General features: G+C 37.9%; 1 protein-coding gene across 5 annotated transcripts in view; it reads left to right on the top strand.

Annotated features, from left to right (window-relative positions):
- The window catches only part of Fchsd2 (FCH and double SH3 domains 2), a 245,351-nt gene that overhangs the window by 1,637 nt on the left and 224,950 nt on the right, over positions 1–18,764 (top strand). For 3 of the 5 annotated variants that reach the window (XM_048788106.1, XM_015477460.1, XM_048788110.1), the window contains exons 1-2: positions 7–406; positions 2,156–2,253. In XM_048788106.1, the coding sequence (XP_048644063.1) occupies positions 386–406; positions 2,156–2,253 (119 nt within the window). In that variant the 5' untranslated portion in view covers positions 7–385. Of the gene's footprint in view, positions 1–6; positions 407–1,433; positions 1,873–2,155; positions 2,254–18,764 lie in introns of those variants that run through there. The other 2 variants (XM_048788108.1, XM_048788107.1) reach the window with 2 other exon arrangements.

Here is an 18,764-nt window from a genome sequence, read left to right on the forward strand (position 1 = left end):
CAGCACCCTACCAGCGGCTGGACTAGTCGGGAGACCCTAGCGCCCCTGCTCCTGGCCTCCGCCCCCTCGTGGTCTCCGCCTCCTTGCCTCACACACCCCCCGGGCCGCCGGGCCCCAGGCCTTCCCGGCGCTCCTCCTCCCTCTCTTCATATTCGCTCTGGCCGGGGTCCTCTTGCTGCCTGCTGGCCTTGCTGCTTCTGGGGCGAGTCCTCCTCCTTGGGCTCTCCTTTCTCTCTCTCTCTCTGTCTCTCTCTCTCTCTCTCACACACACACACACACACACACTCGTGCCCTTGCTCTCTGGGCCACCCCTTCCTCTCCAGCCCTACTCCTCTCGTCCTTGCTAACGCCGCCTTCGGGGGAGGATTGATGTCCCTTCAGCATCATGCAGCCACCGCCGAGAAAGGTAAGGGCGCAGCCGTGGAGCTTTGGGGTTCGGGAGGGTATGCGTACTAGGAATGCGGCTGGGGCGACCGCTGCGCCCCCTCCCCCTCCCCGCAAGGGGCCGTGACCGCTTTCGCCTCTGGCTTGTCACGGAGTTGCCGCTGGTTCCAGGCGGGTGTTTGTGGGAGGGCGTGTGTGAGGTGCCTTTCCAATCGAGGGACTGCCGGGGTTCGTCTCCTTCACTGCACTGAAGATGCCCCCAGACATTTTACAGGAGTTTCGGGTGTGCATTAGTATGTGTGCGCCTGCATGGCAGTGCTGCCCGCTGCAAAGTGCATTCTCGGGGCGCATTGAGGGGAGGCGGGGGAGCCCCTGCAGATTTGCAGAGCCTTGTGCGTGTGTGATTGTTTAGTCTGAACCAGGTTTGAGCCCTCCAGCCGCTTGTCGCCACCCCCGCCCTTTTGCAGATTTGCGGGGGATTTGTTTCAAGCCTAGTCCAAAGGTTTGGCCTGGTTTTCCCACGGGCTGCCGAAAAGAAGTTGGAATAGTCATAGCCCTCCCACTCTAGGGAAAAGCAAATTAAGAATTGATGGATCCTGTTTTTCTACCCCCACCCTTTCCACGAGGTTCTTGCCCCGCCCCCAGCCAGGGGGCAAGGAGGCGGTGGCATTGCCCCCAGGAAGGCAAGAACCGAACCCTTGACAGTGCACTGTGCGTGGCGTGTGCACTTAGATCTGGCCTTGGATAGTCAGGGTGGGAGTGACGAGTGTTCTTGGCTTGTCAGCAGCTTCCCGCTGCGCCCTTCTCTGGCTTTTCCAGTGGCCGAGGCTGTGTCCTTGTCTTTTAAATTCTGCACATGGGTACTGAATGTCTTCTGTGGACACTGGGTGGAGGAGGCCATTCTATCCTCCTCTCGTGGGCAAACATTTGCTGAATGCCTAACTCTTCCGTGTCTTCTTTCTCTTTCTTAATCCGGGATCAGTTAAGTGAGACCTTTTCTTTTGCACATGTACTCCCACACCTCTGGGTAGCCTCGCTCCAGCGGCCAGGATTCCACGATTGTAACCTCGAACCCTGAGGTCCGGCCTGGCAGGCTTGGAGGCTCTGGCCCGCTGGCATTTGCGGTTCTCGCTGTTTAAAGTGGAGCCTTCACCCGGCCTGGCTTGCTGGGTTAGTTTAAAAGCACTGCATATGTTGGAAGGTCACTTTTGCTTTCTTCTTTGTGAGATTGTGATTTGACGCGCTGTCAGCGAGTGGAGGGCATCATCCTGAGACAGTGTGCTTTCTTGCAGCCATTATGGAATAATTTATGTAGTTTGATTCATGCATATTATTTCATGATTGTATAAACTTCGGTCATTAGGTATTAGGTACTCTTATGCTCTCCTCTCCCATCTACACTCTGCTCACTTCTCCTGGTGGTTAATGTCTGAATCTTTTTTGGAAGAAATAGAAGACTGGCTCTTTTAAAACTGTTAGAGGACCTAGGTATGTACTGAGCTTGTGCATGAAATAGAATGGCAGTTTATTTTTCATCTTTTTATAATTTTATACCAGTGTATTTTCATTCAGCCTGTTACAGGTCATTTGACTACCTTTTTATTAAATAAATGTCTTTAATAATGAAGCTAGATGGCAAGTAGTGGGTTTATGTTCTTTAGGGAGAGAAAAGTAAGAGGTGTATATATTCTGACAAATATTAAAGAGTTTTTCTTAATTTTTTTTTGTTCAAGTTGTAGTATGGCCTTAATAAATATATGGTGTATTTTAGGTGAAAGTAACACAAGAACTGAAAAACATTCAAGTTGAGCAGATGACAAAACTTCAAGCCAAACATCAAGCAGAATGTGATTTGCTTGAAGATATGAGGTAAGGTTGTAGTACATAGTTTGAGAACTTTAAAAAAATTATTTTTAGTTGTAGATGGGCTTAATACCTTTATTTTATTTGTTGCTGAGGATCGAACCCTGTGCCTCACACGAGCTAGGCAAGTGCTCTATAACTGAGCTACAGCCCCATCTCCTAGTTTGAGAACTTCCATATCTCTTTTTCAAAGAACCTTTGAGTTGCCAACCCTGTTTGGATCTACTGATGGAATTTCCTTTTGGATTTCCTGTTTTAAGGCTGTTAGAACTTTGACTCAGCTGGAAATTATAACTGGAACTAACACAATACAAACTTTTTCCCTGTAGTGTAGGAACCTATAATGTACACATACTATTATGAAAAAAACAAGGGCCTTAAAAGTCTGTCAGTCAAATTATAATTATTGAAGTAAAAATTCTTATGTCTTTCCACTGAATTGTAACAATTATTCACTGTATAATTTTACACAGATTTTTAAATCAACTCCTATGGTTAATGGTTAATATCTGGGGTGAACCACTCAACCCCTGATGATTAGATACTAGCACTGTTTGTTAAACATGACACATATAACTGTCTTTGAATGTTAAACTTAATGAGAACTATGTTTTCAATTTATTTTATAATTAAAGTTACTTATTTATAATCAAGATAACTTAATTTAATAGATAAGACATCTTAACTAACATTGTGAAAATTAGTATCTTTCCTTACAGAGTGAAGCATGACTTATTGAAAGAAACGCACTTCCCCTCTTCTTTTTTTTAACAATCCTATAGTAAAAACTGACAGTTCGACAGATACTTTTGTAAGGGATAGAAGATGATTTGCATATTGAAATGGTGGTTGCAGTTCTTATTTCACTTTAGTAATATAATTATCAAATTGCAGTTGGATCTATAAGCCTCATCAATTGCCTAACTTTATGTTGGTTTCATAAAAAAACACTAACTAGATAATATTATGATAAAGTATATTTGTTTGGAATTGCTAATAGCCCAAAGATTTTAGTTTAAGGTGTTTCATTTTTTCCTTTTCCATATTTACCTTATGTACTGTTTATGAACATTTCAGCTATATACCTGTTCTTTTAGGGTTTCTGACTAAGGCATATAAATCTATTCTCATCTCTCTTGGATTCACCAACATTGTTGTTTTTCCAACTGAAAAGTACTGTATTTTGTGGTACTGAGGATTGAACCCCGGGGCGTTTTACCACTGAGCTATATTCCTAGAGCTGGTTTTTTTTTTTGAGACAGTTATTTCTGAGTTGCCCAGGCTGGCCTCAAACTTGTGATTCTCTTGCCTCAGCCTCCCAACTAGTTGGGATTACAGGTATGTGCTACCACACCTGCTCACAAGGAAATTTTTAAATTTAAAAATTCCTGTGTAAGATATCTGAAGCTAGCTGGGTGCAGTGGCCCATACCTATAATCCTAGTGGCTCAGGAGGCTGAGGCAGGAGGGTTAAGATCGTGAGTTCATAGTCAGCCTCAGCAACAGTGAGGCCCTATCTAAATAAAATACATAAAAGGGCTGGGGATGTGGCTCAATGGTTGAGTGCGCCTCAGTTCAATCCCCAGTAAAACCCGCCCCNCCGCCCCCATACCCCCCCCCCAAAAAAAAGATATCTAAAGTTTTATCATGGTCTTAAACATTTGTTAAGTAAGTATATGAAGAAGATACTTTAATTGAAATCTCTAGATGAAGGAAGTAATCAATTTTCAGAAGCATTTCAGGTAGGCAACTTTAGTGTATAAGTGAAGATCCTGTGTTGGGTGTGGGTGGTCATGGCCATTAAGTCCTATTGATTTTCTCTTCTAAAAACTTCCTGATTACTCTTTTCTCCTATTGCCTGTACCTTGGTGCAGGAGCTTATAGTCAAGAATATGGACATGGCAGACAGCTCTGGGTTTGTTTCTAGGCCTTGTCACCTACTAAGGTGTTCTGACTTCTAAAATATCTTCATTTTTCTACACTTAAGTTGCCCCATTTGTAGAATGGGGCAGTTGTGGCCTTTATTCAGAAGGGTTGTACAGATCAAATGACTGCATGTAGATGTGGTATATGTTAAGCTAAGTTGAGGTAGATTTTCACTCTTGCTGCTGCTGTTTAATTGTTTGTATTATTGCTGATCCATGATATTTTGGCCACATTATTACAATAATATTCTAATTACCAGCAGTGTCCTTATATCTTCCATCCCCCAACCTCTCCTTTTTAATGTCTTTCATATTGTTATCAGTTAGCCATCAGTTATTTTATTATATATTAGCTCTCTGTGTACTTCTGGATAAAGGCCCATCACCTTGTCATAACATACATGATGCTCAGCAACCTAGTTGCAAGGTTTCCTTACTAAGTTACGTGGGCATGTTTCATGCCCATGCAACCTTCTTTTTTATTCCTCCTACTTTGGCTCTTTAAGACATCTACTAATCTAGTTGTGTGTTGTCCGTCTTTGTTTGCTGTTCCCTCTGCCTGTTAATACCCTTCCTCCCACTTTTTCACATGGCAAATGCTATTACTACCTCTGTAAATTATTCTCTGTGGTCTCAAAGGAGTTTGATTTTTCACATGTTTCTGGCTTCTCCCACCTTGTGAATTCTTTGAAGTTAGAGGTTAAATCTTACTCTTTTTTTTTTTTTTTTTGGTACTGGGGATTGAAGGCAGATGTGCTTTCCCACTGAGCTATGTCCCCAGCCCTTATTATTTTTTATTTTGAGGCAGGGTTTCATTAAGTTGCTTAGGGCCTTGCTGAGTTGCTGAGAATAGTCTTGAACTTGTGATCATCCTGCCCCAGCTTCTCAAGTCATTGGGATTACAGGCTTGCCCCACTGCACTTGGCTTATTTTTAGTCTTTGTACCTTTAGTTTGGAATGGCAGAATTGTCAAGTGAATATAACTGTATTTAAATGTACTTTATTCAGCCTTGAATGGTGACACATACCTATAACCCCAGTGAATTGGAAAGCTGTGGCAGGAGGATCACAAGTTTGAGGCCAGCCTCAGCAACTTAGCCTAGACTTTGTCTCAAAATAAAAAGGATTGGGGTATAGCTAAGTGGTAAAGTGCCCCTGTGTTCAGTTCTCAGTACAGGAGAAACCATATTTGTTCTTAGGTGGGATATTTTATAAGCCATTTGTGGAGGACTATAGTAGGGTATCGTTGAGTTTGTAAAGATACAATGGGACAAAAAGGAAGAGAGAGACCTATACTCATGCTTTAGTAGGTTAACACAGTATTCCATTCAAAACATTATGGGAAGCCAGGCATGGTGGCACATATCTACAATTCCAGACAAGAGGATCACAAATTCAGGGCCAGCCTTAGCAACTTAACAAGACTCTGTCTCAAAATAAAAAGACTAGGGATATAATTCAGTGGTAAAATTGCCTCTGGGTTATATCCTAATATCCAAAAAAACTACATGAGAGAGCTAGGATGTAGCTCAGTGGTAGAGTGCTTGCCTGGTGTGCACAAGGCCCTGGTGTTGATCCCCAATACCCTCCCCCCCACCCCCACATACCTATATGGGAGTGTCAGGCACATTATTGCACACCTGTAATCCCAGCAATTCTGGAGGCTGAGGCAGGAGGATCACAAGCTCAAGCCCAGCCTTGGCAATTTAGCAAGATCCTGTCTCAAAATAAAATAAAAAGGGCTGGGGATGTAGCTCAAAAATAGTGCCCCACTGGGTTCAATCCCCAGTACTACCAAAAAAAAAAAAAAAGGGAGTGAACTGAACAGAAAAACATATTTGACTCCTTTTAAAAAATTCTGCTAGTCCCTTAGAGTACCATCAATCTCTTAAATTTTTATTTTACTTATAAATAGATACATTCTATATCAAATAGTACAGTATATTTACCATGCCCTCATGAACTTAAATTCTTAGGGTCTGCTATGTTATGGTATGCTTTATAGTTTGACACATTGTGAAATAAGGGTTGCCATGCCATGTGTTATCAAATGTAGCTACATAATTCAGCTTTGTAGAAACAAGCCCCTTTGTTTTTAAAAAAAAAAAAAAAAAGCCACCCCCCATTACACAGAGCAAATGAAAATGCTGAAATTTTTCTATGGTTTCATGTGATGGGAAAGGCTCTATATTTCCTTTTTTAAAAATTTTTAAAAAAATGTTTATTTTTTAGTTATACACAATACCTTTACTTTGTTTATTTAGTTTTATGTGGTGCTGAGGATCGAACCCAGGGCCTCATGCGTGCTAGGGGAGCACTTTACTGCTTAGCCACAACCCCAGCCCTATATTTCCTTTTGTGGAAATACTACACCTTATTGACTGTTACAGCTGTGCCTATGAATATCCTTAAATATACATTTTATAGAAATGTTTCAACTCCACAATAAGGAACTAAGAAATGATTATTTTTTGCTGCCAACAAACTATAAACGATGAAATATACTTCAAATAAGCAAGACAGTTGTTTGTCTTGTAAAAATTTTCATTAGGTAGGCAATTACTCATTTTGTTATACTAGGATTTTAAATCATTAATGGAATACTTTATGTATATATGCTATATTGGTTATATATACATAATTTTGGCTTGCATTTGTAAGAAAAATTTTTGAAATTGATGTCCAAAAGAGCAGCAATGTTAATCTCAAACATACCCAAGTAATCATCTACTTGTTTTTCCTATTTTACTTTATTTTTTGGTGCTGGGGATTGAACCCACGGCTTTGCAGATGATAAGCATGGTCTGTTCTACTGGGCTACACCCTCACATTTAAAATACTTTGCAATTGAAACTAGATTAATAAACTGATTCTAGATTGATGCAATATAAGCAAGCAGCTGTTTGTGGATAGAGAAATGATAAAGGCCAAAGATGTCTTATGCAGAAATACACTGTACAGAGTGCTTTAGTTTTAACATATCTACCTTCATTCAAGCCCCAAGTTCCATTCAGAGCATTTAAAGATAGTGAAATGTCAGCTAAGGAGGTTTGTTTACTTTTTTCTTTTTTTGGTACTAAGGATTGAATGCAGGGGTGCTTTACCACTGAGCCACATTCCCAGCGTTTTTTAATTTATTTTTTAAATTTTAAGACAGGTTCTCACTAAGTTTCTTAGGATTTTGTTAAATTGCTGAGGCTCACTTTGAACTTGCAATCCTCTTGCTTTAGCCTCCAGAATTGCTGGGATTATAGGCATGTGCCACCTTACCTGGCTAGAAAAAAGGTTTTATGACTTTTTAAAAAAGAGTTTAATAAACAAACACATAACATATTAAGCGGTAAATAGGAGAGTTTTCACCCCCACCTTTTTTCCTTCTGGAATTTTGAGGGGAGGAGACCAATTATGATACTGTTTCCCCTCATCCCCACCCCTTTGCTGTCTTCAACTTCTTCAGTTCATTTCTTCCAGGGATGCATTTGGAAGCTGGTGTGTTGGGAGGGAAGTATGAGAGAAAAAGATAATTTATTTGTTGTTAATCAGGGACATTCCATGCTTTGGGGGAGATTTTATATTGATGCACATTTTATACTGATGTTCTCTATCAGCAGTAGAGAAACACATTTTACTTTCTTTTTAGTTTATCATTACTTTTTTTTCTCTTTTTGTTCTCTAAGGCCTCTTACCAAGTAAGTTTCTAAATTTAGACCCTATGTGATTTCCTTTTTAATATGGTTTATCCTTTTGATGTGCTAAGTAAAAAAGATTCTTTACTGGGACTCAGAATACAAAGAACTACCATCTTAACAAACACTTTTAGGAGGTCATTATATACTGTGGAAAAGTTATGAAATTATCATATTTATTTTATAGATTTAGGTGGAAACTGAGGCATAGTGAGGTGAAGTATGGTGAGGATTCTCAGCTATTTTCTCTAATTTACATACTAGTGCACTCTATCTCATATCTGTCTCCCCAGCTTTTAATCAAGGAACTCATTATGAGTCCTGTCTTTTGAAATATTTTGCTTGTGAAAATGTTCATTATTAACTAAAAATTTATTTTCTTTCCTTTCTTCTTTTTTTCCTTCCTTCCTTCCTTCTAGGGATTGAACCCAGAGGCGCTTAATCACTGAGCCACATTCCCAGCTTTTTTTAATATTTTATTTAGAGGGTCTCACTAAGTTGTTTAGGGCCTTCATAAATTGTTGAGACAGGCTTTGAACTTGTGATCCTCCTGTCTCGGCCTCCTGAGTCACTGGGATTAAAAGCATGTGCTACCATGCCCGCCTAATAGTTTGTTTTCATATATATATATATTTTTCATACATTGAGCTATCAGTGAACTTTTGCTTTTTTTTGTTTTTTAATGGTACTAGGATAGAACCCAGGGCCTCACCCATGCCCAGCAAATGTTCTGTCCCTGAGCTACATTCCTGTAGAGGTGATTCTTAAGTGCAGTAGATTTTGAGAACACTTGAAGTAGTGGAAAGAATGTGGACCAGAGATTGAATCTCAGCTTTGCTACTTACTAGCTTCGACAAGTTACTAAGCTTTTCTGAGCCTCATATTTCATAGATATAAGAAAATTTTAATGTTTACATTTTTGCTTTTCTGTGGAAGTTAAATGAGATTTGTGAAATGCCAAGTTTGGTAGGTATTCAGCATTGCTGGCTACTATTGTTATTGGATTGAAGTCTGGGAAGAATGTTGTCTTAGTCAAGGTAACATAGGAAGTTGTGTTTCATCAGTTGTTAAAAAAAAAAAAAAAAACATGCATGTAAGGGCTGGGGTTGTGGCTCAGTGGTAGAGTGCTTGCCTAGCACGTGCAAGGCACTGGGTTCGATCCTCAGCACCACAAATAAATAAATAAAAAATAAAGGTAGGGGCTGGGGTTGTGGCTCAGCGATAGAGTGCTCACCTAGTACATTCGAGGCGCTGGGTTTGATCCTCAGGACTACATAAAAATAAATAAATAAAGATATTGTGCCCAACTACAACTAAAAAAAAATAAAGGACATCAACAACTACAAACTATTAAAAAAAACAAACAAAACGTGCGTGGGCCTGGGGTTGTGGCTCAGTGGTAGAGCACTTGCCTAGCACATGTGAGGCACTGGGTTTGATTCTCAGCACCACATATAAAATAAAATAAATAAAATAAAAGTTTATTAACAACAACAACCCAAAACAAAACAAAACAAAAAAATGTGTGTGGCACCATGGCACATGCCTGTAATCCTAGTGACTTAAGAGACTGAGGTAGGAGGTTTGCAAGTTCAAAGCTAGCCTCTGCAATTTAACGAGACTCTGGCCTCAAAAGAAGGGCTGGGAATGTAGCTCAGTGGTACAATCCCTAAAACCAGAAAAAGAAAAACAAGTAAAAAAGATTAAAGAAGCAGTATCAGTAGCACATTATTTGACATTCTTACATTGCTTAAATCGAGATGCATCTATATTTGCTTTTCGCTCTCTCGGTGCACTGAACTTGCGGAAAAGGTATCAGCTGTTTTGGAAGAAAATCCCACAGACAATGGTTGTAATACAAACATTGGATCACGTGGGCATTTGATGGCACAGAGGATGGTATTGTGACTGATTCAAAAAAGTGATTCAGAAGAGTTTGCCTCTGAATATGACTAATGCACCAATTAATTTTCTTTATCCTTTTATTGTGCACAATAGAAATATGTGCTAAAAATCTGATAAAATAAATTTAAAAGAGTTCTTTTAGTAAGTATGAATAAAAATTCTAAGTGATAAGGTGTTATATCAATTTAGTAGGCAGTATTTTTTCTTAATGGGACATAAAGTCATTGTTTTGCAATTAGTGGTGTTTGTTTGCTTGCTTGCTTGCTTATTTATTTATATATTGTGCTAGTGATTAAACCAACAACCTTGTCCATGCTAGGCAAATGCTTTATTGCTAGGCCATATCCCCAGACCATCAGTGATGTTTTAGATGTAATGAAAACTGGGAATAGCATATCAGCTCCTGGACAGTCCTTTTTCATTGATTGACCAATCATTATTGCTTCTTAATTCGTGTTCTTTCATATTATAACCCCAAAATGATATAAATCTTTGAGAGGGAGAATTTTTAAAAATTTAGGGCAGCAAATAAAAGATCAAGTAGGATGATACTTAACACTTCTTTGAGTGGAAAAATAGATTAAAGTGAGTTTAAAATTAATGAAAAATTATGTGTTTGGGCTGGAGTTGTGGCCCAGTGGTAGAGTGCTTGCCTAGTATGTGTGAGGCACTGGGTTTAATTCTCAGTACCACATATAAATAAATGAATAAAATAAAAGTCCATCAACAACTAAAAGTGTGTGTGTGTGTGTGTGTATATAAAATAAAAAATTGCCAGGGCTGGGGTTGTAGCTCAGTGGCAGAGCATTTGCCTAGCGTATGTGAGGCCCTGGGTTTGATCCTCAGCACCACATAAAAAAATAAATAAAGGCATGCTGTCCATCTACAACTATATTAAAATTTTTTTTTTTTTTTCCGGGCATGGTGGTACATGCCGGTAATCCCAGAGGCTTGGGAGGCTGAGGCAGGAGATAGCAAGTTCAAAGCTAGCCTCAGCAAAGGTGACGTGCTAGGCAACTCATTGAGACCTTGTCTCTAAATAAAATACAAAATAGGGCTGGGAATGTGGCTCAGTGGTCGAGTGACCCTTAGTGCAATCCCCAGTACCAAAAAAAATAAAAAAATAAAATTATGTGGAATTTCAATTGAATGAATTTAAAATTTAAATACATACTTCCATATTATGGTCAGTTATAGAGGAGGGAGATTAAGAAGGAAATGCAAACTAGGCAGAGGAGGAAATATAGTCTGGGAGGGTCTATTTAATAAAACTTTTTGTCTCTGATCACTGCTTACTTGACTTGAAGGAATTCAAGTTCTTTTTTTTTTTTTTTTGGGTGAGGGGTACCAGGGATTGAACTCAGGGGCACTTGGCCACATTCCCAGCCCTATTTGGTATTTTATTTAGAGACAGGGTCTCACTGAGTTGCTTAGTGCCTTGCTTTTGCTGGAATTACCAGCACGTGCCACCATACCCGGCTGAGCTTGAGGTTTTAATAATACTTCTTCCTGTTGCTAATTTAATGGCTTATTAGCTTATTATCCATCACTCATAGATCCTTATCTGCTGCTAAAATTTAAAGATTTGGTTCTTTAAATTTTATTTTATTTTTTTTAAAGAGAGAGAGAGAGAGAATTTTTATTTATTTTTCGGCAGACACAACATCTTTGTATGTGGTGCTGAGAATCGAACCCGGGTTGTACGCATGCCAGGCGAGCGCGCTACCGCTTGAGCCACATCCCCAGCCCTCTTTAAATTTTAAATGGAATAGTCATTGCAGCCCACTCCAGGTGAAATTATTTTGTGATTTACAGACTAGAGTGGGAGATACTCATCTGAGCCAAATGGACTTAAACTAAGGGCCAATGAAGTTACTCACCACTAGAGTTAAGAATAGATATGTTGAAGCCTGGTGTGGTGGTGCACACCTGTAACCTTAGCCCCTTGGGAGGCTCAGGCAGGAGGATCACAAATTCGAGACCAGGCTGGTCAACTTAGACCCTATCTCAAAAATAAAATAAAAAGGGCCGGGCATGTAGCTCAGTGGTAGAATGCTTGTGTAGCACGTGTGAGAGGCCCTGGGTTCAATCCCCAGTACTGCAAAAAAAAAGGAAAAATAGATGTGTTGAATAAATTTTGTGTGCACTTTTCCCTGACCTGATATTTAGCCACACGCAGTTACATAAATACAATAGATAGTAAAGGTGATCTGTGTGGTAGGGTGCAGTGAACAAATACTGCTTAGAGGAATACCACTGCAGTATATGAACACTAGTGGTTAGTCTTTTATTAATGAAGTCTCTAAAACTTCTCAGAACCTGGTGTTTTTTATCTGTAAATTGAAAAACTGCTATGATATTATTTTGATAATTAAAGTAATTCATATATAATATCTCTTGCACAGTATGTGGAATGTAATTGATGCTCTATAAATTCATGTGGATTGTAATTTTGTTAAGTAATTGAGAGAATCACTTTAGAAATTATGGTTTGTGACTTATTCCCTAAAGAGTTAACCTGTGGTTGAGAAATATAATGGATCTCACAGATAAACTGAAGCATCTCTTTCACCAAGGTCAGTAGTTCTGTGTACTTTCCATCTTTCTGAGTGTTGGTAATGATTTTCCTCATCATTGCTGGGTGGTTTCTTAAAGCTCCATTTATCATATTTTCATGAAATAGGACTGAAGGTATATATAGCTCAGTGATAGAGCGCTTGCCCAGCATTCCTTAAAGCTCTGGGTACAATCCCCAGTACTGCAAAACCAACCAACCAAACAGCAACACCACCAAAACATGAAACAGTTTGTGGTGGTAGGACAGTTTCTCCTTATCTGATTTCTCTCTCCCTTATTTCCTTCCATTAGGGAAGTCAGTTTTTACCAGAAATTATCCCAACAGACTTTCTCTTGATATCTTATTGCTGAGTTTGCCTCTTATCCCATGCATGCCTGATGTATAAGCAGGGGTTTGTAAGTTTGGGTTGAGCTGCAAAGAAGGATGAGAATGTGATTATCTTCTTGGGGTGGATCTTTGCCAAGAAATAAGGTAATGGTGGCAGTAATAGGGCTTTTGCTACATGACTGCTTTGCTTGTTTGCCACAGGCCTATTTCTAATTTACTCCTATTGGTTCCATAAAAATCTTAAAAAATGTATTAGGGTTAGAATATGAGGGATGTTGCTAAAATTCCAGTTGTCCCAAGAGATTGTGAATAAGGAACACAATTTCCCAACTACTTTTGAATATAGTACCTTAGGTCAGGAGTAGGATTTTTGTTTTACCATAGGTAGTGGGCCAGTAGGCCAGTGGCCTGTTAGGATTCTTCTCTTAGGAATTTAGGACTGGTTAAAAATCTTGCACTTCTGGTCATCTGATAATTTGGAGAAGTGATTGTCAAAGGGCCCTGCAGGCAATTGTATTTTATTGATCTCCTTTTACTTCTCAGATGAGAGCATTAGTAAAGTGGCTGAACTAAAAGGAGGGAGGGACAAATATCAGCTAAGCTTGTCCCTGTATGAATAGTTTGTCCTACTAATTGAGGAGTGGCAGTTTGGTGTTGGGAGTAAAAAGTGTGAGGCCTTTTACCTGAGGAAGCATGCTGTGGCAAGTTGGTATTTTTCTTTGTATGCCCTTGGAATCTTCATTTGAATCCCACAGACAACATTCTGTGTGTGTGGTATCAGTATTCAGAAGGACCTAATGCATAAGCAGGGGTTTGTAAATTTGGGTTGAGCTGTTGCTTTTCAGTGACTGATTTGGGAACTAGGCACAGAAGTTTTTAACCCTGTCGTTTGTTCCACTGCTGTCATATGTTCATCACGATTAGTTTATAGACTCTAAGCTGATATTTTTGTTTATTTCATTTTTATGATGTCTTTGAGTATTACTTGGGCATGCTTTACCATTTGATCTCCTTTTTGGTATTCATGGTGAATGTCTTGTCATCCAGATGTTTTCTGTTTTGAGAACTTTGAAATAATTTAATTCAAAAGAAAATGTTATTTTTGGTATGATGAAAAGTGTTAGCACATCTGTGGTCCCACAGGAAACAATTGGGGGTTATGTTTTAGTGGCATTTATTTTTCCTCTCATGAGGGTAGGGGGGCAGAGACTTTCTATGTATGCCCTTTTTTGTATGTTTTGAATTTTGAATTATGTGAATATTGCTTACTCTCCAAATTAAAATTAAATGATTCAGTAACATTAGTCAATGTTTTATTGCATGTTTATTAAACATAAGATACCATAAAAGTTTAACTTCAGTTGATGCTTAAATACCATTTTGGCTTTTAGTTAGTTTTCAGTGAAGTTATTTTCATTATTAGTAGACTTTCATTTTATGGTACTGGGAATTGAACCCAGAGGCACTTTACCACTGAGCTATATCTTCAGCCCTTTTTAATTTTTATTTTGAGTCAGGGTCTTCCTGAGTTGCTTAGGGTCTCACTAAATTCCTGAGACTGGCCTCAAAATTTCAATCCTTCTGCCTCAGCCTTCTAAATTGCTGGGCTTACAGGTGTATGCTATCATGCCCAGCTACTTTAAAATTTATTTCTAATAAGACTTTAAAATTTATTTCTAATATGTGCAAATAATAAGAATACTCGATTTACAAACTGCACTTTATAAAAATGATTGTCTTCCAGGAAGTTACAACCAGAGTTGGGGAAATAGGCTTTATGTACTACTGTGTTCCTTTCTTTCTGTATTGTGGAATTCTTTTGTCCCCAAATAAGCAAACATATTAGGTGGTTAGATTCCTGTCTAACCTCAGATTTTATGTATGTGTATGTGCAGTGCTGGATATTGAATTTAGGACGTTATGCATGCCAGGCAAGCATTCTATCACTGAGCTATCCTCTCAGCCCAGCCTTAAATTTAGCTATATTTATCCTAAGATTTTATGTCATTGTCATCATTTAAAGCATTGTTTCTGTGGCAAAATGCATTTTACATTTTTAGCCAACTTTCTTCATGGGGTATTTAACATTTGATTTGTTATTAAGAGGTAGTTTATAGACTGAATTGTTGAATATTATTAGTATTCCATTTTATTTTTTCTTATGCATTTTTAGTTATACTGCCTTTTTCTTTTTTCTTTTCTTTCTTTTTTTTTTTTGGTGGTGCTGGAAATTGAAAGTCTTGCAAGTGCTCTACTATTGAGCTAAATCTTCTGTGTGTGTGTGTGTGTGTGTTTGTGTATGTGTGTGTGTGTGTGTGTATGTATGTGTTGGGAGGGAGTACTGGGGATTGAATCCAGGGATGCTACATTAAGCTACATCTACAACCCTTTTTAATTTTGAGATAGAGTCTGGCTAAGTTGTGGAATCTGGCCTCAAACTTGAGATCCTCTTGCCTCAGGCTCTGGAGTAGCTGGAATTATAGGTATGCACCCCTATGCCTGGCTTTCTTACTTTAAAAACATTTTTTTAGGGGCTGGGGTTGTGGCTCAGCGGTAGAGCTCTTGCCTAGCATGTGCGAGGCGCTGGGTTCGATCCTCAGCACCACATAAAAATAAATAAAATAAAGATACTTAAATTTTTTTTTTTTAGTTATTGATGAACCATATTTCATTAATTTGTTTATATATGGTGCTGAGAATGGAACCCAGTACCTCACACATGTGAGGCAAGTGCTTTACCACTGAGCTATAACCCCAGCCCTGGCTTCATTACTTTTTATTGTCCAATGTTGTAGCATAGTGGTTGATGTCCTTATTCACATTTTTGTATATTTATATAACCATCTTTTTAGGATATGTTTCTAAAAGGATAACTGATGGCTAAACATTATATACTGTTTAAGTGGCTGTTTATTATATACTGTTCAAGTGGCTGGATATTGAATTTAGGGCCTTATGCATGCCAGATAAGCATTCTGTCACTAACTGTACTCTCGGCTCCTCTACCACTGACTGTACAGGTAGGTACTTTGTTTCCAGGCTTGGCAATAGCATGTTGTACAGGTTCAGTAATCCTTATCTGCAATGCTTTGAACCACAAGCATTTGTATTTTTTTCAGAGTTTGGAATATTTGCATATACACACACATACACATACACACGCACACATACACTAAGATATTGTGAGGATTAGAGCCAAGTCTAAGCATACAATTCAATCATGTTTCATACAAACCTTACATGCATAGCATGAAGGTAATTTTATATAGTCCTTTTAGTGTACTTGAGTTTTGATTGTGACTCATCACATGTGGTCATAGGTGGAGTTTTTCACTTGAGGCATCATATTTGCGCTCAAAAAGTTTTGAATCTTGGAGTATTTTTTTTTGACTTCTGATTAGACATGCTCGACTTATCATTATTCTAATATTGGTTATTATAATATTATAGGTAAAATTTTATTACCTGAATCTTATTTTTTTTTGTTTACTAGCAAGGTTGATTTTTTTTGCATGTTTGTCAGTTTTACATATTTTGTAATCATCTTTCCTTGCCTAGTTGATTTGAATATTAGTTTTCTAACTGGTTTTTTAAATTTTGAGATTGTAGCTTTTATTTCAGAGTGCTTTTTCTCAGTTTTTTTTAAAAGAATTTTTTAATATTTATTTTTTTTTAGTTTTCAGCGGATACAACATCTTTGTTTTTGTATATGGTGCTGAGGATCGAACCCGGGCCGCACGCATGCCAGGCGAGCGCACCACCGCTTGAGCCACATCCCCAGCCCCCTCTCAGTTTTTTAACTTTGCTTTTTTCAAAAATTCCAAAACTTAGGAAACAACAGTGTGAGTATAGGTTGCTACATACTTGTAAATATAAAAAACATAATGATGTTGAGTATTGAAAATAAAACAATAAAATGTTCTATGAAATACTCAGACATGAAATTATATTATTAAGTAGAATTGAAGTATAATCATTAATAAGAAAAAAAATACTTAAAGATAAATGGAATAATCTAGAAACTCAATAAGCTCAAGGATTTATTCACCCAGCAACATGTTTGAAATACAAAAGGTACAATTTTCAAAATTGTAGGGAGAAATTGACAAATTTGTAATTATAGTGAGAGATTTTAACATGCCTCTTTGTGGTTATTTTATTTTTTTAGACACTGCTTCTCTGTGTTGCCTAGGCTGACATTGAACTTGGGCTCAGGTGGTCCTCCTGCCTCAGCCTCCTCCATATCTGGGACTATGGTACATATTACTATGCCTGTCTTTTACATACCTATTTCTGATATTGACACATCAAATAAAAATTAAATAGTATATAGAAGATTTGACTAATAAGCTTAATTAGTTACATACATACAGAATTCTGTATTTGATATAGAGAAAATGAATTCTCAGGTAGGAAAATTGATCATAAAATTCCATAAAAGGAAGTCTCAACATTTCATTGAAATGGTACCATACTTTTGGGGTAGTATGTGGTTAAGGGAGGGCTCAGAAGCCAGATTATGGTTGATTCCTACCTGTATAACTTTAAGTAAGTTGTTTAACTTCTTTGCTTTAGATTTTCTCATCTGTCAAGTAGAGATAACAGGGCTCTTTTAGAGTTGTTAAGAGGAGCAGAATTCAGAACAATGCCTTGCTTGTAAGGGCTCTGGAAATGTTTATCATCATTAATATGATATTCTCTAATTGCAATGGAATGAAAATAGAAATCAATAATAAAGAGATAAATATTCTTTTTATCTCCTCAAAGGAGATAAAAATACATACTATACATTCTTAACAATTTGGGATGAATTAAGGATATATGCAACAATGTGAATGAAACTTAGAAACACGCTGAGCAAAAGAAACTAGGTAGCAATGAGTGCTTACTATTTGATTTCATGTATATTAAATCCTAGACTAGGCAAAACTAATTTATGGTGGAAAAGAAAGCAGTACTGTGGTTTCCCCTAGAGGTAAAGGGCAAGAATTAAGAAGCAGCATGAGGGAACTTTTTGGGAAGTCGTCCTTCTATGTCTTTATAAGTGTTTGGGTTATACAGGTCTGCACATTTGTCAAAACTCAGATAATGTGTACATAAAGTGTTTGAATTTAGCTGTATGTAGTTTTACATAAAAGACTAAGAAAATATTGGACTTTAGTTAACACTGTGCATGCTGAAATATTTAGGGGGAAATGTACCAATATCTACAATTTGCTTGGCACCAAATATAAGATGGATTAATGGTGGATGTCTAGAGAGATGGATAAAAAGATAGATATGTGATAAAGCAAGTATAATCAAATTTATGGCAGAATCTAGGTGGTGGCTATATGGGTGTAACTAAAATTTTTTGTTACATGTTTGAAAAATTTCATAATCAACTGTTCAAACTTCCATCCTGTCCCTGCTTGTATTTAGAAACTAAAACCAAACAAAACTACTTCTAAATGAGTTAAAGTAGAAATCATAACTGAAACGCTCTAAATACCACACAATAAAAGTAAATGCTATGAATTACAAAACTTGTAGGGTAAAAAAAAATAACTTAATAGGGTATAGGGCTGGGGATATAATGCTCAGTGGTAGAGCATCTGCTTAGCATGCACAAGGTTCTGGGATTGATTCCTAGTGTATGTATATACATGGTTACACACGCATACATGCACAAAAGTGTAAAGTATGATTCAAGGAAATTTACAGTTTTTAATAAATTTGTTTTAAAATAGGAGACATTGAAAATCAGTAGGCTTAGTGTTCATTTCAACAAACTAGAAAGATAGCAGAATATGCCTAAAAATAATACAAAGGGGTTATAATAAAAAATCAAAGGCTATTATATAGTGTTTATAGTATCAAAAACTTGCTTCAATCATTACACTCATGGTAATGTTTTAGAAGGTCTTTCATTAGCCTGGGAAAAGGTGCATGCCTATAATCCCAACTACTCTGAAGATTGAGGCAGGAGGATCAAAGTTCAAGGCCAGCCTGGGCAATTTAGTGAGACTCTGTCTCAAAATAAAAAGATCTGGGATTATGTATCCCAAAGGCAGTCATCAAGTGTAGGCCCTTCCACCCCCCCAAAAAAGCTAAAAAA

The sequence above is a fragment of the Marmota marmota genome, unplaced genomic scaffold (assembly GCF_001458135.2).
Source record: "Marmota marmota marmota unplaced genomic scaffold, marMar, whole genome shotgun sequence".
NCBI classification, from domain to species: domain Eukaryota; kingdom Metazoa; phylum Chordata; class Mammalia; order Rodentia; family Sciuridae; genus Marmota; species Marmota marmota.